At 42.1% G+C, this 25014-nt stretch overlaps 1 protein-coding gene across 1 annotated transcript in view; it reads right to left on the bottom strand.

The window, feature by feature from the left end:
* The window catches only part of ZNF423 (zinc finger protein 423), a 427104-nt gene that overhangs the window by 321792 nt on the left and 80298 nt on the right, over positions 1–25014 (bottom strand). Inside the window, exon 2 of the mRNA XM_020985128.2 lies at positions 18044–18103. Within this exon, the coding sequence (XP_020840787.1) occupies positions 18044–18103 (60 nt within the window). The remainder of the gene's footprint in view (positions 1–18043; positions 18104–25014) is intronic.

Genomic DNA, 25014 nt, shown 5'->3' with positions numbered 1-25014 from the left:
TGATCACTTATAAAACTTTAGTAGATATGCCTGACCATGTTTTCTTCTCATTTTTGGACCAAAACTCCGTAAGGGAAGGGATCAGGTCTTAGTTTTTCCATCTCTCAGAACCTAGCACAAGCCTTGCATAGAATTCCAAAATGCCAGAGATAAGGGGCCCTTAGGAATCATTGCTGAAGCATCCTTTTTATAGAAGAGAAAACTGAGACTTGCAGAGGTCTAGTTACTTGGTCCAAGTCTTATAGCTAGTACATTTCAAGTCAATCAAGGTCATAGGATCATTGGGTGTCTTCAGGCAAATTTTGGATCGATAAAAATAAAATAAAAACAAAACTCGATCAATAAAAATAAAATAAAAATAAAAATGAAAGCTAACATTAATTAAGAGCCTACTCTGTGCCACACACTGCTAAGTTCTAGGAATATAAAAAGAGACAAAAGACAGCTCAAGGAGCTAATAATCTAATGCAGGAGACAACAAGCAAATACTTGTAAACAAGCTTATATAAAGGATAAAAGGAAAAAAAACTAAGAGAGGGAGGCACTAGAATTAAGAGGCTTCCTGGAGAAGACGGGATTTTAGCTGGGACTTTAAGAAAGCCAGGGAAGAAATGGCTGGTGTGTGTTCTGTCAAGGATGCTTTTTGAACATGGACTGGATTAGACAACTGTTCTAATCCAATCCAACTCGAAATTCTATGATTCCGTAATTTTTTTATCACAAATTTAATCCCTTAAAGGTCATCTTCTCTAATTCTCTCATTTTACAGATAAAGAAACTGAGGCTCAGAGGAGTAAAGCAGCTTCCTCAGGGTCTCACAGGTAATAAGTGACCAGCAGGAAAGATCCAAACCCTGCTTCTCGGCCTCAAATGCAGAGCTCTTTCCACTATATCTCCCTGTACGTAGTGAAGTGAACACTTAAAAACATTTATGGACAATAGTAAGAGGGCCATTTTTTTCCATTGGCAGTCAATAAATGTTGAATTGAATTGAATGTCAAAGAATCTGAACTCGATAGATCCTTGTTAAACTGAACTGGTATGGAATGCTAGCCTCAAGGAAGCAATTTTCCTTGGTAAAAACATTACTATTAAGTGCTCATTACTCCATCAGAGAAGGGACCCCAAGTTCCCAGGTGCACAAATTCATACAACATTAGAACTGAGAGGGCACTTAGCTTTCATCAGATTTTTGTGGCCCCTTGGACAATAGGGTGAAGCCCACGTGGACCACTTCTCAGAACAATGCTTTTAAATGCATAAAATTCAATACATAAGATTACAAAGGAAACCAATTACACAGAAATACAGCGATCAAAACAGTTATTAGAATGAGTTCATAGACCCAAGGTTAAGAATCCTTGATCTAGTCTACCTTCTCACTTTACAGATGGATAACTGGATGCCCAAAGAAATAAAAAGACTTGCCCAAGATGACAGCTGGTTGGTGGAAAACACTGGCTAGAACACAGGCCTCTGACTCCCAGTCCAATGATTGGCTGTTTTTTGTTTTTATTTTTTCCATCCTATCAGTCAATCGGGTTGAACTGGTTGTATTAGATGTGTGCTATGCAAATGTGTTATTTACTCACCGAACATTATTCAATGCCGAAGGTCCTTCCCAAAGCTAAGATCCTAAATATCTATCTATTAAGCACCTATATTGGACAATATTGGGGATACAAAACTCAAAGTATTCTCTGTCCTCAAGGGGTTTACAAAAAAGTTATCTTCCTGTCTTCCCTCTTTCCAGGCTCTCCCCTCTCCAATCCCTAATTCAAACAGCAGCGCAAATAATGTTGTTCTGACCACATCATTCCCCCGCTCAAAAACCTTCAGTGGCTCCCTGCTACTTAGAAGATAAAATACAAAACCCCCTGCTTGTCCTTTCAAAAGCCTCCAAGTAGAGCACCAGCCCTGGAGTCAGGAGGAGCTGAGTTCAAATCTGACCTCAGAACAAACACTTGACACTTATTAGCTGTGTGACCGTGGCAAGTCACTTAACTCCAACTGCCTAAAAATAAAAATAAATAAATAAATAAATTTTTAAAGAAGATTTTTATAAAGCCTCCAAGAAGCCTACACTGATCTTTTCAGGAACTTTTCAGGCACCCAAGAAACTACACCATTTCTACAGTTGATTACATACTGTTTTGCCTCAATAGAAGATAATTTTCTTGAGGCCCAGGATTATTTTGGTCTTGTCTTTCTATCCCCAGCCTAGCACAAGGCCTGGCTTATCCTTTTGAGCTGAATCTAGGCTTTCTACAGTCTGGCTACAAGTTAGCTTTCCAACCTCATACATCACACTTTTCAGAATTCTATGTTCTAGATGGGTGACAGAGCTGGGGGAAGGAAGGGAAGGAGAGGGAGTGTTATGATAAAAAAAAATTTTTTTCATATTTACAAGTACTCTGTGTTTCAGCCAAACTAGATTACTAGCTGCTCCCCTGCCTTTATTTGCTTGTCTCTCTTCGTCATCTCTGCATTTCAGAATTCTTTCCCTTTTCCAAGGCTCAGTTCAGGTACCACCTCTTCCAGAAAGTCTTCCCTGATCCCTTTAGGTAAAAATGTCTCTCCTTAAATTTTCCTTCAGCACTCAGTCTCAATCTCTCCTTTCACACCTTTTATACATCCTACCTTGTAATGTCCCCAGCTCCATACATATCATATTCCCAAAGCAGAATAGAGATGTCGTTTTAATTTTTGTACCTCTCCAATAATCACACAATGCTTTGAATTTCCTAAACCTAACAAAATGTTTATTGAATTGAATTGAGAAAACAAGCCTAACAACTCAGCTTAATAAAAATTTGTTGAGTATCCACTATAGTAGATGCAAGGCTCATGGTTAGCATTGAGGGGGATAGAGAGAGGAACAAAGTGCAGGTTTGAACCTGCACTTATTAGCTAGTGACCGGGTAGATAAGTGGTGCAATACATAGGGCCCCACACCTGGAATCGGTTTTCTTGCATGCTAGGTTCCAGCCAAACTGGACTATTCCCCATTTCCTATTTTGATGTCTTTGCTCAAAACATGATACGCGTATCATGGGGCAGCTAGGTGGTACAGTAGACAGAGCTTTGGGCCAGGAGTCAGGAAGACCTGAGTTCAAATCTGGCCTCAGACACTTTCTGGCTGTGTGACCCTGGGCAAGTCATTTAACCCCGTTTACCTCAGTTCCTCATCTGTAAAATGAGCTGGAGAAGGAAATGGCAAACTGCTCCAGAATCTTGGCCAAGAAAACCCCAAATGGGGTCAGGAAAAGTCAAACATAATGGTCTAGTAGGAGAGAGAAGACACATCCATGAAAAATTACTGTCCAAACCAGCATGAGATGGTGCGATGAGAGAGGCACAGAAAGTACTCCAGGACCCAGAGGAAGGAAGAAACAAGGCCAAGAGCCCTACAGGAGGCCTGGAATTATGTGCTGGGGACTGTAAAGCAGCCTGTAAGCATGGCTGGAGCTCGGAGAGGGGAAAAATCAGTGGAGGTCAGGTTTCCTAACTCAGGAGGCCTATTGTATACCCTAGGCTTGGGAAAGCCTTGAGTGGTTTGGATGGGGGGGAGGCAGAGGGAGGACACCTGGAGCCTTCAGAAACTGCTTGGGCCTTATCCCCTATCATGGCTGTACCAGGAAGGTGCCCTGTCCCTCCACCTCAATTCCACAACAAAGCCAGCAGACAGTTCTCCTTTCCCGTCCCTCTCCCTCTCTTCCCTGACTTTAAAGCCTGGGTTCCAGGCAGGGCCCATGGGCCAAGGCTGGAGGGGGGACTCCCACCGGCCTGCCGGCCTCCCTGCTGCCTTAAATGCTGGTCCAGAAGCCACAGAGCAAGCACAGGAAATAACAGGGCCCCCCTAGGGGCCCAGTTCATTGCAAGCACCATCTCAGAAGTGGCCCAGGAGGGAAGGGAGGGAAAGAAGGAAGAAGGGAGGGAGGGAGCCGGGAGGCATTGTCCATGCTTTGTTTCAGTTGTACAGAGCACTACCCATTCTCCAAGAAGCTGCTTAAAACTAACAAAGCTCTCACAGCAGCTGCCTGGGCTCTCTCCTCCCCACTGCTGGGGAGCCCCTGGGGATGGGGCCCAGGGCTCCTCTGTGCTTTTAAAGGGACAGCACAATTAAGACAGGTGCAAGGCCTGTATTCAAGGAAAACCTGATAGAACTTATGAGTAAGGATGTGTGTGTGTGTGTGTGTGTGTGTGTGTATGCATCGTTACATATACATGCATGTGTGTCTATCTGGGTGAGTACAAAAAAGTCAAATCCAGTAATGACCTATGTACTCATCAACACATACACATATGAACTGTTTGCATGTGAATCTTCATTATTTTTTTAATGGCTAAGTCCTGATTGGTGGCCAGCTTAAATCAATACAAAGAAATCCAATCAAAATTTAGAATATTTTAGACTCGATTTAGTCTAGACTGAGAAGACTGTACCCAGAAATAAAATATTCCACTTTCAATTTCAATTAGAATTAACAATAGTCTACATATTGGTACAGTGAAAGTATATCTAAGGACTCATATCCAACACAAATCAGCTTATCAGAAAACTATATCTAGTGTTTCCATTCTGTTAACACAATCACCAAAACAGGTTTTGCCCTCACCTACCCCCCACCAAAAAAAAAAAAAGAATTCAGTGATAGAAAATAGGTATGTGGGTCATTCATCACTTTAATGGTTGAAACTAACTGGTTTGATGTGCAAACAACTCCTAGTGAGGACAGCAGTATCAATTAAATAAACTATTGGGCATTGAATGCAATTATCAACAGTTACAATATTGATTTGCCAACCACTGATGGCTATTCATCAGCTGATGTTCTTACTTCGTGTGTGCATACACACATATTAATGACAGGAACATACATGAGAAGATATAAATAAATTTCCTTATTTTTCAATTTCTTCCGTATTTAACACTGGTCCAAATAGGTTGGACCATCAGGATAATGTGGCTGGATACTCGATACAGAAACAGCAAGAGTTGGCCTCAGTTAAAAGGCTTCAAACGATGGGAACTCAGGCCCAGTGGAAGGTCCACTCAGGAAACAAAGGTCAGATGGCTTTCCAGCCATCCTGACCATGGAGATTTCCTCCTGGGTGGCCTCCACTGCTCCATAGGCAGCCAAGGGAGCCAGCCAGCCTTCCTGAGCAAAACACACTTAAAGCAACAGAGTGGAAATGAAGGCCCCAAGGCCAACACGAGAGGCAGCATGACACAGTAGAAGAGACCAAGATTTGTATGCTGGTGCTGTGGCTTACTGCCTATATGACCCTGGGTAACACCACCCTTCTCTGTGCCTCATTCTCTTCTTTGTAAAATAAGGAATTATTTTACAGATATATATATATATATATATATATAAAACCTCTCTATATATTTATATTTATTATATATTTATTATTATATTATATTGTATTACATTACATTATATTACATTATATATATATTTTAGATAGCCTCTAAATTGTGTGCTCCTATAAGTTGCCTAACCTCTAGATCTCCGTTTTCCTCATCTGTAAAAAGGGAATAATAATACTTGAACTACCTAACTCACAGAGTTGCAGGGGGAAAGCACTTTGTGAAACTGTAAACCATAAAGCAAATAAAGAAAAAAAAAGAAATGAGTTATTATTACAGAAATATGAATTTATTTTTAAAGAGAGGCAGCGTGGGGTAATGGTTAGAAGGCTATCCTTGGAGTCAGGAACATCAGGGTTCAAGAACCACCTCTGACAGATACTTTCTATATGACAGTGGGCAAGTCACTTAACCTCTCAGTGCCCTCAGAAAATGCTTTAAAATCCTAGGTTGGAGATCAAGTGCTGATTTGCATTTAGTAGAGGAAGTTTCCTCACTGGGAATCAATGAAATCATACGTAGAATTGGGGGGATAGTGATAGGATAAATACAGTATAATTCAAAGAGCTATGGACTTGGAATCAAGAGACACCTGGGTTTGAACCCTACCCAGATACACTATAGCTTTGTGACCATGGGCAAATCACTTACTGTCTTTGAGCCTCAATTTCCCCATCTGTAAAATGGAAATAATGATACTTCACAGGTTTTGAGGACCAAACAAGATAACGTATGTAAAGGACTTTGATTATATAAACATTAGTTATTAGTAGTGATATCATCATTTTAGATGCTACGTTCCCTGTTTGGGGGCAATGGGCTGCCCCTACCTCAACAAGCTTTGGGGTCATGAATAGCAAAGGAGTCTCCAGGAATTCAGAGTTCATGAAGTCTCAAAATGTCAATAATCTCTGCATATCCCATCCCCAAATAACCCTACACTTGAGGAATATTGGTACCTCCATACATAACTCCCTAACCAACGAACCAATGCCTATAGCTAGATGTTTCCAAATGAAGCAGTGAGGGTGAACACCAAAAGAAGAAAATCTAACCACTGCAGACCTTAGAGGAAATACCATTTTAGTACAGACCCTAAGCTCATGGAGAGGGCAAAGCAGGGCTCTCAATCTGTGGCTGATTCAATACCCATGATCAATTACATTCCACCCAACACAATCACTTGCCCACTTTGAGCCTCAATTTCCCCATCTATAAAAGGGGAATGAAAATAACTATAGTATCTACCTCACAGGCAGATAGTACACATATCTACCTTGTTCACTGTCACACAGACAGTATTTCTTAGAGGTAGGTCTTGAACTCAGATGTTCTTGACTCTAAGGGTAACAATATTTTCATGATCCCTTCTACTGTCACTCAGTGGAAAAGAAGCTCTGCAAGGGAGCAGTGACATGGGAAAAGTGGTTAGGAACAAGAGAAGAAATAGAAAAGGGGATTGTTGAGTCATGTCCGATTCTTCATGACCCTTTTTAGGGTTTTCTTGGCAGAGATAACTGGAGTGGTTTGCCACTTCCTACTCCTGATCATTTTACAGATGAGGAAACTGAGGCAAACAGGGTTAAGTCACTTGCCCAGGGTAGCTAGTAAGTATCTGAGGCTGGATTTGAACCCAGGTCTTTCTGACTCCAGGCTCAGTATGCTATCCACTGTTCCACCTCGCTGCCCCAGAAAAGGGGGAAACTGGCCATTAACGGCCAGAGAAAAAACTAAGCCCAGATACTGGTGCCTAACAGATACTTCTCTAGCTTTTCAGAAGTTTATACAGATTTTTTTCGATTCAACTTTCCTATGATATGAGTCCTCACTCTGTGGATAACATTGTATAATCTGTGGGAGACACTAAATCAGGCAAATGATCACGAGAGACAGGTAGAGAGAGCAGAGAACAAGCGATACAAAAACCGAACAGGGGAGAGAGAATGTCAGAGACAGGGAGCAGAGGAAGTGAGAGACACATACAAATAGAGACGCAGAGAGAGACCGAGAGAGAGACAAAGATGGACAGAGACAAGGAGACAGAGAGACAGAGAAAGAGTGAGAGACACGTAGAGATAGAGATAGAAAGCAGAAAAAGAGAGAGAGCAGAGTGAGAAGCATGTAAGTAGACAAAGACAGAGAAGAGAGAGATAGAAACAGATAGCTCAGAGACAGAGAGCAGAGGGAGTGAGAGACACATACAGATAGAGATGCAGAGAGAGACCGAGAGAGATAAAGATGGACAGAGACAAGGAAACAGAAAGACAGAGAGTGAGAGACACATAGAGATAGAGGTAGAAAGCAGAAAAAGATCGAGAGAGAGAGAGAGAGAGAGAGAGAGAGAGAAGCTGAGTGAAAAGCATGTAAGTAGACAAAGATAGAGAATAGAGAGAGAGTGAGAGAGACAGAAACAGATAGCTCAGAAACAGAGAGCAGAGGGAGTGAGAGACACATACAAATAGAGATGCAGAGAGAGAGACCGAGAGAGAGACAAAGATGGACAGAGACAAGGAAACAGAAAGACAGAGAGTGAGAGACATGTAGAGATAGAGATAGAAAGCAGAAAGAGAGAGAGAGAGAGAGAGAGAGAGAGAGAGAGAGAGAGAGAGAGCTGAGAGAGAGAGAGACAGAGAGCAGAGAATGAGAAACATGTAAATAGACAGAGATAGAGAGCAGAGAGAGAATAAGAAAGACAGAAACAGATAGCTCAGAGGGAGTGAGACGCAGGGAGCAAAAGGAGAGAGAGACACAGAGAGAGACAGACAGAGACAGAGAGAACAAAAGAGAGAATGAGAGAGAGAAGAAAGAGACCAAGAGTAAGAAGAAAGAGACTGAGAGAGAGTAAGAGAGGAGAGGAGAGAAGAATGAGAGAGAGAGAGAGAGAGAGAGAGAGAGAGAGAGAGAGAGAACAAGAACAATGGCTTTGTTCTCCTAGGGTCTGATAGAGGCTTCCCTTGGTCAACTGGGCTGACAGCTAGACACCTAAGGGAGGAAAGTGACTGAGGAGGCATTCATCATAAAAAGCTGAGGACGCCCCAGGCTCAGGACATGGAGAAACGAGTAAGACCAGCCGAGGCTATCCTAGGAAAAGTCAAAAACCTCCACCTCCAAATTTATCAGAGAAAAAACCAAGCAACTGAAAAGAAGAAAAAAAAGAAAAGAATGCTAGATAGGCAAATGAAACTTTTTTTCAATCTCTCTGTCTCTGTCTCATTCTCTGTCTCTTTGTCTCTCATTCTCTGTTATTCTCTCTCTTTCTCATTCTCTCTCACACACACAAATAGACACACACACACACGCAGATGCACACAAACACACACACACACACACTCACATCAGGCAATGAAAAGAGGAAGCAGTCCAGAGTACTAACCCAGCATGGGGGCCCTGTGCTGGCAGCCCACCAGCGCCTGGGCTTGAACCCTTGCCAGCTGAATTACATATGGTACAAAGACAGAGGATGGGGGTGGACCCAAAACACCCACATCCTCTTCGCAGAGTAGGTCCCAGTCATCTGTAGGAGCCACTTCTCCAGCTTGCTGCCTTACTGTCCACACAGAGAAAGGGCAGCTATCTCCCAAGTTCAGCTAGCTGGCAATCAGTCTGATGCCTAAGGCCCTGCTTCTTTGCCGCCTCTTGGCATCTCCAGTTGTGATCGCTTGTGCACGTGTACACATGTACACGTGCATGCACACACACATATACTCAGACACACACTACAAAGTTCAAGCTGCCCTACTGTCCCTTCCGTTCACCATGGTAACTGAGCTCAATTTCCCCAGCCTTCTCTCAGCTTATGTCACCACCTTAAGGTTATTTAAACCTACTTTGCCAGGCTGTTGCTCTAACAAAGGACAGTACAGAACAGCCAGTCTCTGCCTCAGGTTTAGAGAGCAGACAGGCAAGTGCATGGCTTCTGTGCTTAGCCAGCTCCTGGGGCACACTGTCTTACTCTGCCTGCCCCAGACCTCTTAGCTCAACTCCCTGAAGGCTTCCCAGTCTAGCTAATGAGAAATTCCCCCAGAAAACTCCATATAAAAATGCATTTCATAAGTCTTTTAAATGCCTGGAATTCTACATCTATTTAGTAAGGCTTTCCTGCTTCTTTAAAATGTCCCATGGTTCTCCTCGAGAGGATGGATTGGCGAGGGAGGCCCAGAGCTCAGGAGCACAGGGGGTTTTACACGCTCAGCCAAAGACCTAGTGGTTTCCTGGACAGAAGCAAAGACAGAAGCAAAGATGCTTCCCCCTTCTTTGAGTTGAGTGAGACTAACTTTGGATTGGCCAGTCCCTGTGGGGACAAGAGTAACAGCAGGTAACACCAAGCAGCAAATCCAGTGATTAACCCAATGTGGCATGGATAGCACTACAACACACTTTCCTTCTCCACTCCATCAGTAAAATGGACACAAGAGACAGCAAGGAGTAATAGAGAGAAAGCTAGCTTCAGAGTCAGGAAAATCTGAATTCAAATCCTGCTGCTAGGCGCATAATGGCCATGTGGCCTTAGCCACATCTCATAGTGCCCCAGACATTGGTAGCAGCAGCTTCCCATGAGCACTTCCTGTACCAGGAGTGGGGAATCTGCAGCAGCCTTGAGGTTGGGATTCAGTCAAAGGGCCATACTTCAGGACCTAGAGGGCCACATGTGGCCTGGAGGCTGCAGGTTCCCCCACCATTGCCAATGTCATTAGAGAATCAAAAGAAAAATAATTTTTAAATGGAGATGGGCAGGATCAAAGAGAAAGGTTAGTGGACCCTTGATGCTTTGTTTTGGGAGACGTATCTCGTACTCAAAAGAATACTGGACTTAGAATCAGAAGAACTAGGTTTGAGAGGAAACTTGGCCAATTACTAGATGTTGGACAAGTCACATAAACTCTCTGGGCCTCAGTTTCTTCACTTGTAAAATGAAGACTAATGGCATTACTGCGCTTTGCAAAACATAAGGCCATCTAGAAATAAAAACCATTATTTTAAAATAAATAGGCAAGGGGAAAAATTCATTCGTGTCTCCGTGTCATCTCACAACAAAAAATAAAACGCCTTAATTCCATAAGACCCAGGCTAACAATATTTTTTGGGAAGGGGTTTCCATCTGAAGTGTAAGATGTCTCTGTTGCCTTGGTGAAATTTGAATCTTTTGTATATTTCCAAATCCCTCCACGGTCAGAGCTTAGAAATTAGTAGAGATTACTCCCAGACACATCAGAATGTGACTTGAAAGTACCGTCATACAGAAGACAATCGAGGCTTCTGGCAGCTTTGCCACCTCTGGAGCAGGTGGCAAAAAGAGCCACTGCTCCCATCTATCGCACCAGTCCTGGGTACAACAGCCTAAAGCGAGTTCCTTCATGAAGGAGCCTCCACATCATACGGTCTAGGCACTCATGGGTCAGCCCCATGCAGAAGCCACCATCGTTGCCCTGACCTTGGTGCGAACAGACAAGGATTGAAGGAGCTGGAGAAGGGACAAAAAGGTCAACCTGAATCCTTGTTCTTATATCCCTCCAGCCTTTGAAACTAAGGCCACTAATGCTCACCTCCCGAGGACCAACCTGACTCCTTGGTAAGGGAGAGGAGGCCTCCTAAGCACATAACTTGGAAGAAGAGCATCATGTCAGCCTCAAGTTCTAATAAGTGGACTCTTTTTTTTTGTTTGTTTGTTTTTGCTAGGCAATGGTGTTAAGTGACTTGCCCAGGGTCACACAGCTAGTGAATGTTATGTGTCTGAGACCGGATTTGAATTCAGGTCCTCCTGACTCCAGGGCTGGTGCTCTACCCACTGTACCACCTAGCTGCCCCCCAAGTGGACTCTTCACTTATTCCTTGTGACTGAGCCTCTGCCTTGTCCTCATAGTCAGAGGATCTGGGTTCAAATTCTACCTCTGACACTATGTGCATGATGTTGAACAAGTCTCACCCTCCCTTAAGCCCCATTTTCCTCATCTGTAAAATGAAAATATTGTACTAGATGGACTCTGAGGTCACTTCTAGCTCAACATTTCCCCCCCAATTACATGTTAAAAATTTTAACATTTTTTGGTAAGTTTGCCAGTTCAACTTCTATGAACCTATTTATGATGCTACTTCTGTTCTGGTACTGAGTCCTCATCTTTTCTCTCCCATACCTGAACCCCTCCCCTAGGAAATAGAATCCCTGTTCTTCTGGAAGTAGATAATTATCCCCTTATCACCCAGTCCCTGTTTCTCACCTGGTCAATGCCAGACCTCCCTGACACCAACCACCTGAATGCCTGGGCCTCTGCTTGTACCCTACTGACAGCTTCCACTGAGGCTCGACTCATCCAAGGTTTTGTTGCCCACTGTTTAGGTCTTCCAGATCATCTCACCATATTTGCTTTGGCAGGTCAATCTCATCTTCAGGTGCCAGCTCTCCCCACTCAACCCGCCACTTACATTGAGTCATGATTTTGAATAGGGTAAAGGATCCCACATGGAGCCCCAATGCCCCACCCTTGAAGACAATGGATGGCATTTTCAGCTCCTCAACCTCTCCTGCAGAAAGACAGCAACAACAGTGCAAGTCAAAACGAACTCAGTATCGGGTTAAGATACCCAAGCTTCCTGGAAGAAGTCCTAAAAATGAAGCATCACTGGAAAGAAAAGTTGAGTACAAAAGAGACACAACTTCCATTAAAGCCTGGGGCTTCCAAGACATCATAAACAACTGATTACTATCGACTGTTTCTCTCAGACCACAAGCCAGTCTGTCACTGTCCCATAAATAAGCTCTGATAAGGAGCCTGTCAGCCAACAATTAGCATGTGTCAAGAAATTAACTAGTTCTTCCCTGGGAAGGAACAGATTTGCCCAGACCCTGGCATGAGCCCTAAGCCCTGTACTTCACCCCAGTACTTCCTGCCTCACCCAACGAGGCAGACCAAAGCCTGTGCTTTCCAAGGGGAAAAAAGAGGGGCAGGAGCTCTGGACCAAAACACAAAGAAACCAGTTCAGTTTGGAGTCTCCTTTGATCTCCTGCTTTTCTTACAGTTCAGGACATTTAGATAATGCTCAGGTCCATGCTAGATCAAATTGGCTCACTAGGTGATCTTTGAGAAACACAAAACTACAAACATAACCTCCTCTTTCCAATCTGTTGTTCTTCATCAGCATCGTCATCATCTTGAATCCTAATACTTTTACGCAACTACAAAAGCAATTTTTTTTGCCCACATATGTAACGATCTGTAGAACATGAAATATATAAGAATAAAAGTAAGCGAGCCACTTGTCTAAGGACCATTTCTATTTAAACTCCATAGAAAAAGAAGACAAGGAGATGATGACGATGATGATGATGATGACAATGATGATAATGATGAAGAAGACGCAGACACTGCCAGTAACAACAGCAAAAACAATAATGAAATGGCAGAAACTTCAGTTCAGCACTGCAGGCTGAAAATTTAGCACCTACTGAATGCCTAACAAGACTTGACCTGGTAATTAGGCTTCTACTTCACAAACTTGCTAACTTTTATGCACCCAATGAAAATATCCCCATCCTACATATTTGTTGTTGCTGTTCAGTGGTTTCTGTCATGTCCAACTCTTCATGACCCCATTTGGGGTTTTCTTGACAAAGATAACTAGAGGGGTTTGCCATCTCCTTCTCTACCTCTTTTTGCAGATGAGGAAACTGAGGCAATGACTTAAATGACTTGCCCAGGGTCACACAGCTAGTGTCTCAGACCAGATTTGAACTCAGGAAGATGAACCTTCCGGACTCCAGCCCTAGCACTATTCACTATGCCACTTAGCTGAACCACATACAGACTTCAAAACATACTTGAGAATCCAATAAATGAGTGAGGGAATTAGACCACTATCACAGACAAAACTGGCTGTTACCCACAATCACCCAGACATGTAACACTAATCCATAAAAATTTAGAACTACATTTTAATAGATATTGCCGCCAACAAATACTGATCATCTCCAAGCTACATGAAACAAAACCCTTTCAAAAAGCAGAGACCTAGCTGAAGAAATCAAAATCATGTGAAAGCAGCAAAAGGAACTTCTCATCCCTATCGCCCTTTCCTCTCTTGAGGTTGTCCCGAAGATGCTTTTACTGAGCCTACAGAAGAGGAGATCACATCCTAATACTTTTATTCAATTGCAAAAAGCCTTTATTTGATCCTCTTGTTCAATAGTCTGCAGAACATTACACATAAAAGAATAATAGCAGTATAGCAATTTGTCTACAGACCATTTCTAGCTGAATGCCATCAAAAAAGATGAGAATAAGGTAACAGTAACAATAATAACCTGAGTTTGCATCCCAAAGCTTTCATTCAATTATAAAAATCAATCATGTTAGCCACTTGCACAACAGCCTGTGAACATCGAACATAAAAAGAACAGTCATAGGACAGCATCTCCTTCCAGGGCTGTTTCTATCTGAATCCCATCAAATACAAAGATGAGAATGAGAAGAAATAATAATGTTAATGATGATAAGGGTGGTAGTAGTAATAGTAGCAGTAGTGACAGCAATGCTTTGGCTCATTTCATGGATTAGCCAAATAACGCAGTTCATTAAAGCTTTACTTCACCATTTGCTTTAAGAACATGCTCTGAAATGATACCAGAAGCCTGCATTCAAGGTGAACAAGGAGAAGAAAGGAGAGATAGGAAGGACACAGATAACCTGTATGCAGGGCAGGCCGAGGAAGGAAAGAGTTCTGGGGAAAGAAGGGCAGGAGGGAGGGAGAGGGACTATACCAGAAGTACAGAATATTAAGCCTGGCCATGGCTTCACGGAGAAAGTAACTTTCCTATTCAGTGAAAAAAGATTTCTGACTACATCCTCTTGCACCTGTGCCCAGCTCAGGAGCCAGGGCAAGAAATTATTATTGTGAGTTGACCCTGGTCTTCCTTCCTTTCTTTTTCCCTCCCTCCCCTCCCTCACTTCTTCCCTTCTTTCCCCATAACTCTCTCCCTCCCTCAATCCTTCCTTCTGTTCTGCAATGCTATGCTTACAAACCACCCTTCTAGGATTGAGCAGTGGTCAGGTTTCAGAGGGGAAGGCCAGAGTTTCCTCTTCTGTAGAGGGGCCAGGAATGAGCTCCAGGACACGTCGTGTTTTATTTTTCTTTATTGAAGTTCTACATTATATGACCCGAGCTAATGCAAACAGGGGCATCATAAAGAACAAAATGAAAGCCTGGTGCACTGGGATCATGGTTGCAGAGGTAAACCTCTCACCAATGAGTAACTTGAGCATACAGACCACTATATATTACAACCCTTTATACAGTCCCGCCATCACTCTCCAGGCAGCCCACCTCCATGCTCAGCTCTTTTGCTCAGCACACTGCACTATACCCTCCACTGATAAACAAGGGGCCAGAGAAACCAAAGCCACCCTCACACTCACTCCATGTCTACGTGGGAGATGTCTTCTCCCGAGTGGCTTCTTCCCACTCAAGATATCACTTCAAATGTGAGCAGGATTTCTCCCCCAATTCTAAAATGGTTGGGGTTTAGGGAATCCAAAAGTCCTAAAATGAGTCTGATTCAAATAGAAATAGAAAGGGAACATCTGCCACCACTGCTGCCCTTACCACTCACCATTGTTTGCAGACCTACAGTTTTAATCCACATCTGGCCCTGGTTTTTTGTTACCTTATCTTACCACAGTTGCACACTAAGTTCATCCATCCCGGGCCATGCTCAGCTCCTAGATGCTTTCACTAAGGCTTGCTACTTGGCCATTCACATGAAAGTATTCCCCTCACCCATGCTATCCCATGTCTCCTCAGTCCAACATATTGGCCATGGGGCAGCTAGATGGCAGAGTGGATAGAGCACCAGCCCTGGATTCAGGAGGACCTGAGTTCAAATCCGGCCTCAGACACATAACACTTACTAGCTGTGTGACCCTGGGCAAATCACTTAACCCCATTGCCTAGCCCCCTCCACCCTCCCATCCAAAAAAATACCAAGATACTGGTCAGAACCTCTTGGATTATTTTGTCATCATCCATCCAGCTAAGAAGCGGGTACTGCTTCAGAATTGGAAGGCTAGCCACAATCGAGGAACTCAGGGTTATTAATTAATTGATTAATAGCAGGATGCCATCAGGTCCTCACAGCTCAAACTACAGCATGTTCTAAGAGTTGAATCTTGTTTCTGTATGTACGCACACCTGTCACAACCCCAAGTAAGACAAACTCTCCACTCTCTGAAGCAGCACACAAAACCTTATCCTAGGCTGTTTGGCTAAACTAGAGCTAGCAAAACCAACAAATGCCCCTATCCTTACCCCCATTTAATTTCACAATTTATTTTAATTTCCTAAATCACTATCATCAGATTTAAAACCCAACCAACTCAGGCAAAATGGAGGATCAGAAGCCACTACAAAGAAAAGAACATTTTTTAATATAGTCACCAACATCCTTCAGAGAATCTCCAAAGGGGTAGCTAGGTGGCACAGTAGATAGAGCACTGGCCCTGAAGTCAGGAGGAATTGAGTTCAAATCTGACCTCAGACCAAACACTTGATACTTACTAGCTGTGTGACCCTGGGCAAGTCACTTAGCCCCAATTGCCTAAAAATAAAAAAAATACATAAAATCAAAATGAAATCAGAGAATCTTCAAGACTCTCCTCAAGGGCACAAGATTCTTTACCCCAATCCAGAAACATACTTTTTGTATAATTGGAGATTCCTGACAGGTAGCATTGGTACTGACCCTACCCTTTCCCCAAGGATTAAGATCAAACAATCAAGAAGGCCATTAGTTATTTTTCGTGCAATGTGAGCCCTAGACACAAAGACCCTCTTCAGAATTTCCCCCTCCCATCCCAATATTCAAAACCAGGCCTGCCATTTGGAATCTCCAATCCTAACCCTATGTCAATAAGGACCTTTCCATCCATTTACAATGGAAGAAGAATAAGAAAGATAAAGAGTTCTCAGAAACTGAGCAGGGCTAACATGGGCCATATCATGGTTCTTGCTACCTTGGGTTTGGACCAATCTGCTGTGATTGACTTAAAAGGCTACTTTTGTCTAAGATTCATTGCTTTGGAGACAGAAGGGATGGACTGCTGAGACCATCCAGTCCAATGTCCTCATTTTACAAATGAAGAAATTAAGACCTAAAGAGGGTAAGGGATTTGCCTGATATCAAGAAGTAAAGACAGGAATTAAACCCATGTCTTGTGACCCCAAATCTGTCACTCTTTCCACACCACCCATTTACCTCTTGAATAATATCGTGTGTATTTCACCAGGCAACATATGGCTTAGGGAAGAATAAGCAGCCCATGAGCAGGCCCAGAGCTACACCAGAATCTGTCAAATAACTGCACCAAGAAAACACATCTCATAGGCAACAGAATGAGAACTCAGACTATGAAGAGCTTCCTCCACTCAAATTAATCCAGTTGGAGGGGCCAGCTGACACCCTCCTCCAAAATCAGTGTGAAGCTTTAAATATTTATCCACTAAGTTCTTTATCATTCCTGATCCCCGCTGGCAGCCTGGAAGTCGAAAATCCTAGAAGAGTGGCGTGGAACTGGATCTCAGGGATCATCTCAGGCCTATTACTTCCTCATACAAAGGAGGAAAGGGTAGCCCAGAAAGGCAAAGGAACTTTCCCAGCATTGTACAAGTAGTAAATGACCAAAATGGAAATAGGACTTGGGCTTCTTGAATCCCAGGCATATGCATACACATACATATATATATGCATACATTCATATAAATACACATACATGATAGATATATAGTATGTATGTATATGCATATACTACAAATAGAAATACATACATACATACATGCATGCATACCTACATATACAGATTAGAGATGGATTGATAAATTATAAATACATTAGATCACACATAGGTAGAAGATAGATAGATACATAGATACACAGATAGATACACAGACAGATCTACATTTGCTTACATAGTAGAACATAATCTCCTTGAGGGAAAGGATTACCTCATTTTTATCTTTATACTTCCAATGCCTAGCATCGTACCTGGTATATAATATATGCTTAATAAATATTTGTTTGATTGATTGACAGATCACACTACCTCTTTCTGTCTTTTCTCTCTCTCTCTCTCTCTCTCTCTCTCTCTCTCTTTCTCACACACACACACACACACACACACACCCCACACACCCCAGAAGCAGTCTGGTGAGTGTTTATCAGCTTCTCCCTGATACCTCACCCCAAGGATGCAAGCTTGAATCCACCAAGCCTGACAGCATGGTGCAGTTCCTTGTGGAAAGGGAAATATATGTATTCTGATTTAGATTGGAGTTTAAAATTCCTATTAAAGTAGCTTTTATGTAATTAGATTGAAATGAATGTGCAATGATGCCCGATGCAGGCAACTTCAAAGCAGCCTCACTGAAGAAATCACTACCCATTTCAGTGTGCCCACAAGAAGAAAAAACGGCTCTCTGGAGGATAAGAGTATATTAGTCTCTGTATGTAATAGATTTTATTGACCATATGGAACTGATATAAAAATTGTGTTGCAGTGGGTAGTCCTGGGTTGGAGAAAGGAATGTGACACAGGGAATACATTTTCTATAACCAGCTTGGTGGCTTTATGTTAACCTGGCCAGCAACCAGTTACCCACCACCTCAGCCCCCACATTATTTACCTGATGGAGTCACTGAGGAGTCCCAGGTGAGTGTGAAGTCGGAGGATTCCCCCTCTTCGACTGAAAGAGAAAAGAAAGCGCATTTGTGAATTCTGAACACACAGATAAACAGAGAGGGGATAGGGTGGGGAAGACCCTGTAGGGAAGCAAGTAAAGTCATAGGGTATTTATACGCAATTGGACCAGAAAGAGCGAAAACAAGCAAACAAGAATTTAAGGACCTACTATGTGCCAAATACTAGGACTACTAGAAGCTGGAGATACCCAAACAAACAAAACATCTAAAGAATCCTTGCTCTCCAGTAAGTTTACATTCTACTAGGGAGCCAATATGTACATATAGGCCTATATACAAAATAAATGACGGGTAATGAAATATAAAGTAATCATGGAAGGAAGGCATTAGCAATCATGGGGGGGGGTTGGGGAGGTGGAGAGAATCAAGAAATGCTTTGTGGTAGAACAGATGAAAAAGCTTATAATAGAGCCAGATTCATTTTTATAACATCATCTAACCAACATTTAGTAAATGATTATTATGTGATAGGCACTGAAAAGATGCCAAGTATAGATATGGTATGATCCCTTTCCCCCTGGAGCTAGCAATCTAATTACGAAAATGAATAAGGATAAAACAGTAGACCTAGGCTCCTTTCTGGGACCCAACCTCCTAGGTATCTTGGAAGATGTCACAGGATGAGGTAAAGTTACAACAGAAAATGATGACTTGGCCATTCTGACTCAGAGACCAATCATCTCCATTCCTAGGGCTCTAGTAAACTAGAATACTACTGCCACCACCAACCCAACCCGATCCAACACAACCCACTGGCAAACCACATAGCCAAAGCTAAATAGTTTCCCTGGGGGGCAACTAGGTGGCGCAGTGGATAGAGCACCAGCCCTGGAGTCAGGAGGACCTGAGTTGAAATCCCGTCTCCAACCAGACACTTGACACTTACTAGCTGTGTGACCCTAGGCAAGTCATTTAACCCCAGTTGCCTTGCTAGATAGATAGATAGATAGATAGATAGATAGATAGATAGATGAATGAATGTATGAATAACTAGTCTAATCCCACCTCCCTTCTTGTCACCCAAGAGGCAAAGGCTTTCCCCATCAGATTATCTTCATCTATTCTATACAGTATCTAGTTATTTACAAGTTGCTTTTCCCCTTCAGAATGAAAGCTCCTTAAGGGCAGGGACCATGATTTTTGCCCTTTTTTGTATGCATAGCACTTTGAAAAATGTCTGGTACATAGTAAATCCTTAATAAATGCTGGTTGACTGAATGACTGAATACAGGTCAGGGATGAGAAACAGAGAAGATGTAAGGGAACAGCCCTAGAAGAAGATGGGTTCCTCCAACACACCCAGAGCATTTCACCAGGTTTCATGCCACACCAGACACCCAGAATCTAAAATGAAGCTGACTGGAGGCCAAGGAATATGAGAACATGAGAGAAACACTATACGACATAATAAAGCTCTGGCTCTGGAATTAATCCCAGTTTGAGGTATGTAATAATATTAAAACTGGGTGTATGGACTTTGTAAAATGGAACTTTGTTTAAGCAAAAAATGTGCATACTCTGTATTTTTCAAATTTAAAGACCTCTAAATGTAAACACGTGTGCAGACTAAAGACATCATATGCCACCACCCAGGGCGTGTTCTCTCCCCATTCAAGGCTAAGTTTAAGCTACAAAATAATATAAGAATCATAAAAGAATGCCAGAGTGTGAAGGGATCCTCAGGGTCATTTAGTGCAACCTACTATTCAATGCAGATATCAGCTTTATAGCGTACTAGACAGGAGGTCCCCGTGCTTCTTTGCGAACACCTCCAATGATGTGGACGTCACAGATGACATAGTAAAGAGGGAGCTGGACTTGGAGTCAAGAAGACCTGAGTTCAAATCTGGCCTCAGATACTTACTAGCGGTGTAACTCTGGGCAAGTAAATTAACTTCTCTCAGATACCACTTCCTCAACAATAAAAATGGAATAACAACACCATCTACATAACAGGGTTGTTTTGAGGATCAAATGAGATAGTATATGTAAAATGCTTTGAAATCCTTAAAGTGCTATATAAAGTTGTTATTATAGTTATTCAGAGTCAATATCTCAGAAGTAAAACTCCTTTCCTCCCTCCTACCTCTCCCCCACTTTCATCTCTATCCACCCCAACCCTACCTTTCCACAATCTATAGCCTCCTCATTGTGCCCTCTGACACTTCTATTCCTTTGTTAACAAACTCCCCCTCCAAACTGGATCTCTTCACCTAGCGCTTTCCATCTTCTTATACTAACAGAAAGTTGGCTCTTTCCATGATACTGCATCCTTGGCTACCCTCTCCAATATTGGTGCTCCTATATCCCACCTCACACACTTGGCTAAGAGAAGAAAGCATACTCCTTTCTCCTCACCACTATTTTCAGACCACTCATTTGCAATAATCAATCAGTGACCTCTTCTCCTCTGAAGTTCACTCCATCAATCTATTTTACCCTGTCCAAGACCTTTGCCTACAGATCTATTGTCTACAGGTTATTCTCCCCCTTTCTCCAGGAGGAATAGCAACTGACCTTCCTCAGCCCTCCTTTTCATCCCAACCCCTGCCTTCATCAACTTCCTTGATTTCCATAACCCACATCATTATGCTACCTTACCATTATCTGACCAGTACACATAACTGTGCTATCACAATGAACCCGAATTCTGAAATTCCTCTCTTTTATCATAACTTCTTGTCTCTAATCTCTCCCTCTGCATCAACTCTCCTAAACCCATTCTTTGGACTTTCCATGATCTCTATTCTTCCCTGTTCCCCTAGTCCATCACCTCTGCTCTAGTCTGACTCTTCCCTTCTGCTTTGCCCCAAGAATTAACCGATCAATTCTATACCATTTTCTACCCTTGAAAATGACTTGAAATGTATTAAGTGCCTACTATGTGCTAGGTTCTGGGGATACAAATGAACCCCTCTCTGGGATGATCCTCACCATCCTCCTTTTTTGCTCCTATTTGTCTGCTACTCAACAACACTGAAGAAAACCACATAACCATGCCAAATGAGTCCACTACAATTTGTGTTAGCTGACTTCACTGGACATCCCTCACTGCTACATAGCAATCATTTTATTCTTTCCCATTTAACTATCACTCTCCATAGCAGCTACCCTAAACCTTCTCTTCTGAAGCTCCCTATACTTCTCCCTCCCCCTTCCTTTAAGCAAAGAATCTCATCTCATATTGGATTGAGAAGATGGGGTCATGCTATGAAACACCTTCTTCTCCCTTACTCCGTGTCCCCAAATTCTCTACAATATTCCTCATTTTCTCCAGATCCTGAACAAGAGGTACTCCCCCTTGTCAAGGTCAGTATCTCTACTTGTGCTCTTCATTCCCTCCCCTCCTGATTCCTCCAAGAATTTGCTTTTCAAACCATCCACTTTTTCTCATCTTAAATCTCTGCTTATTCACCAATAAGGAAAATTCCTAGTTATTCATCCTTAAAAAAAACTTTCACTTGAACCCAATCCCCTTAAGGTATTGCCCTATCTCCTTCTCTCCCTTTCATGGCCAAACTCCTAGAAAGGGGCACCTTGGCTCCTATTCATTTCCTCATCTTGCATTTACTTCTCAATTTCTTGTACACCAGCCCTACTACTCATCAAAACTGCTCCATCCAAGGTTACCAACGAATCTCTTCACTGCTAGGTCTAATGGTCTTTTCTTACTCCTCATTCTACTTGACCTCTCTGCAAGTTTTGACACTATCAGCTATCTTGCCTCCTGGATGCTCTCTCTTCCCTTGGCTTCTATGACACTGTTCTCTCTTGGTACTCCCTACTATCTGTCTGATCACTCCTCAGTTTCTTTTGCTGGACCATTATCTCATCATGCTGTTTAACACAGCCTCAACACCATTTCCCTCAGCCTCCTTTCCCCTTATTTGGAGAGCTGGAGGGCAGGGCACTGAACTCTTCCCAAAATTTTCCTTTATAGATGCAGAATCTGGACATTCTATCTCACTCTCTACTTTCCAACTGTTGGTTTGAACTCAATGAAATAAGATACCTCTACCAGATTTCCTCTGGCACCCTTTCCAGCTTCCTTTTGTGTGTCATCTTTCCCCCATTAGGTTGCAAATTTCTTGAGGGCAAGGACTATCTTTCTTTTCTTATTTCTCTACTCAACACTTAGTACAGTGGCTCACACATAGTAGGCTCTTTAATAAAATTTTATTGAAATGAAATTAAATTGAAACTATCTCTCTTCCCTAAGTATAGATGCCACCCAAGGCTCTATCCTGAGCCCTCTTTTCACCAACTCGTATAGTTTCAATCATCGCCTCTATTCAATTAATATCTAGACCAGTGCTTCTTAAACTGTGGGTCGAAACCCCATATGGGGGTTGTGAAAATTCTGGCAACAGCAAAAGGTTTCTGAATGTGCAATGACCAAAAATTAATTAAAATCAAATGTGTAATGAATCCGAGGTGTTTCTGGTAGTGCTTGCCCATGTTGCATTGTACAACTTCACTGCAGTCTTGGTTCTGAACACAAAGCACACACACTTTGTCACATGCCACCACATGACAACAACTAACACTGCTGAAACATGAAAAGCGATCATGGGTGGAAAAGGTTTAAGAAGCCCTGATCTAAATGACTCCCAAATCTATATATCCAGGTTTAACCTCTCTCTTCAATTCTAGTCTTGCATTACAAAATGCTTACTAGACACCTCCACCTAGATGCTTCATTGGCATCTGGAAGTCAACATGTTCAAATCAGAGATCATTCTGTTCTACCCTAGATCTGCCTCTCCCCTAAACTTCCCTACATCTGTGAAGGACACCTCCACCCTTCTAGTCACCCATGTTCATAACCTCAGAGTCATTCTTACCTCTTATATCCAATTAGTTGTCAAATTTTGTCTGTTCAATGCCCATATCTCTCTATCCTATCCCCTTCTCTCCATTCATCCAACCATTACTCTAGTTCAGACCTTCATCACTTCTCACCTATACTTATGCAATGATCTCCCAGCTTCCATTCTCTCCCCTTTCTAATCCATTCTCCACACAAATGCCAAATTAATATTCCTAAAACACAATTCTCACAATTTTATTCCCTTACTCAGAAAACTTTAGTGGCTCTCTTTTTCCTCTAGTATGAGATGAATTCCTCCCTCTGGCATGTAAAACCTCCCCAATCTGGCTGCCTTTCATATTACTCTTCTTCATGTACTCAAAATTCCAACTAACTTGGCCTACTCAGTGTTCCCCAAACTCAGTATTTCACTCCCTACCTCCCTGTCCTTGCTTCTACCTTTTGGAATCCTTAGATCCCTTCAAGGTTCATTTCCTGTGCAAAGCCTTTTCCAACACCCTTTTCTTCTTCTCCACTTCACCTTCACTCCTCAGTAGTGAGAGCTCTGTCCCTCCTGAAATTATTTGTATTTACTTATTTATTTAAATGTTGTACAGGAACTGGCTTTATTTATTTTGCCTTTCTACCTTTCAAGGCATTGGGGAATGCCTTGCAGAGTAGGTGATTAAGAAAGTTTTATTTGTTGAATTTGTTGAAGGTGATAATCATAGAGTAGGTGATTAAGAAAGTTTATTTGTTGAATTGAAGTTGAAAGGCTATTCCTCTCTCAGTGAGCCACAAAACATTTATTAAGTGCCTGCAATGTTAAGTGCCAAACATTTTGCTAAGCAGTGGGGACACAAAAAGAAGAAAAAGACAGTTCCTGTCCTCAAGGAGTTCACAATCCAATGGAAGAGACAACAAGTAGATGAATATGCACAAACAAGCTATATACAATACAAATAGGAAATCATGGAAAGAGGAGGCACTAGAATTAAAGAGGGATTGGGAAAGGCTTCTGGTAGAAAGTTGGATTTTTGTTGGAACTTGAAGGAAGCCAGGAAAGCCAGTAGGCCAAGATGAGGAAGAAGAGCATTCTAGAAAAGGAGGATGGCCAGAGAAAATGCCCATTGTTGGACACTTTGCATATTAGAAAGCTCTCCTTTAGAGTAAGTCAAAAATCTTCAGAAATACCAGTCTCTACTTTTTGGTCCTACACAGATCATTTCCTCTTTTTAAAAAAAAAAAGGCAAGGGGAGGGGAGAAACTGTAGACCAACATAGAACTTAATTTCACCATTACATCTTTTTCTTACACAAAGCAACAGACTGAGAATTCTCCAAAATATTTATGTTTTTATGTTCTACAAATTTTCTTTCACACACACACACACACACACACACACACACACACACACACAATGAAACTGACAATGGAATGATGGGTAAACACAATGAAACATCAGATGTATTTACTAAAAAACTGTGCTTCTTATTTACCATCGCTAGTTGCAGTTGTGGTAAGTTTTCAAGTGAAGATCATTATTAATATGGCTCAGGAATTATTAATATGTCCTATGGAATATTTCTGATCACAAAATTCTTTTAAATAAGACTGCTTTAATAAATAACTCATGGCCAGTAGTTAAGATGTTCAGAAATGAACCATGAATGTCACTGCCTCGGAAAACAATGTTAACTTTGCTCCTCTCTGATATCGTACTGAATACTATTTCTATCATGAATAACACCTCCATTTTGGATAGCTTATGTGCCACCACTTTGTTTCACGTCTTGAAATCACAGAAATGTTAGAACTAAAAGAGAGCACATCTAGCCCAGGGTTGTCAAATTCAAATAGAAACAGGGCCACTAAACCATACATAAGGATTCCTGTGGGCCACATATTTACTTAGAAAAACATATATTAACATTATCTGTGTTCTATTGTATTTTTATTTATTTTGTCAGATATTTCCCAATTACATTTGACTTTGGTTCAGTCTAATGCCCTGAATGTTTGACACCACTAATCTAGTCCAACCATCTCATTTTAGAGAAGAGAAAAGTGAGGTCAGGCAATGTG

This window comes from Phascolarctos cinereus, unplaced genomic scaffold (assembly GCF_003287225.1).
Source record: "Phascolarctos cinereus isolate Bilbo 61053 unplaced genomic scaffold, phaCin_HiC Scaffold_2;HRSCAF=192, whole genome shotgun sequence".
Taxonomy (NCBI): domain Eukaryota; kingdom Metazoa; phylum Chordata; class Mammalia; order Diprotodontia; family Phascolarctidae; genus Phascolarctos; species Phascolarctos cinereus.
The sequence above is the reverse complement of the archived record's forward strand: the minus strand, read 5'-3'. Positions and strand labels throughout refer to the sequence as shown.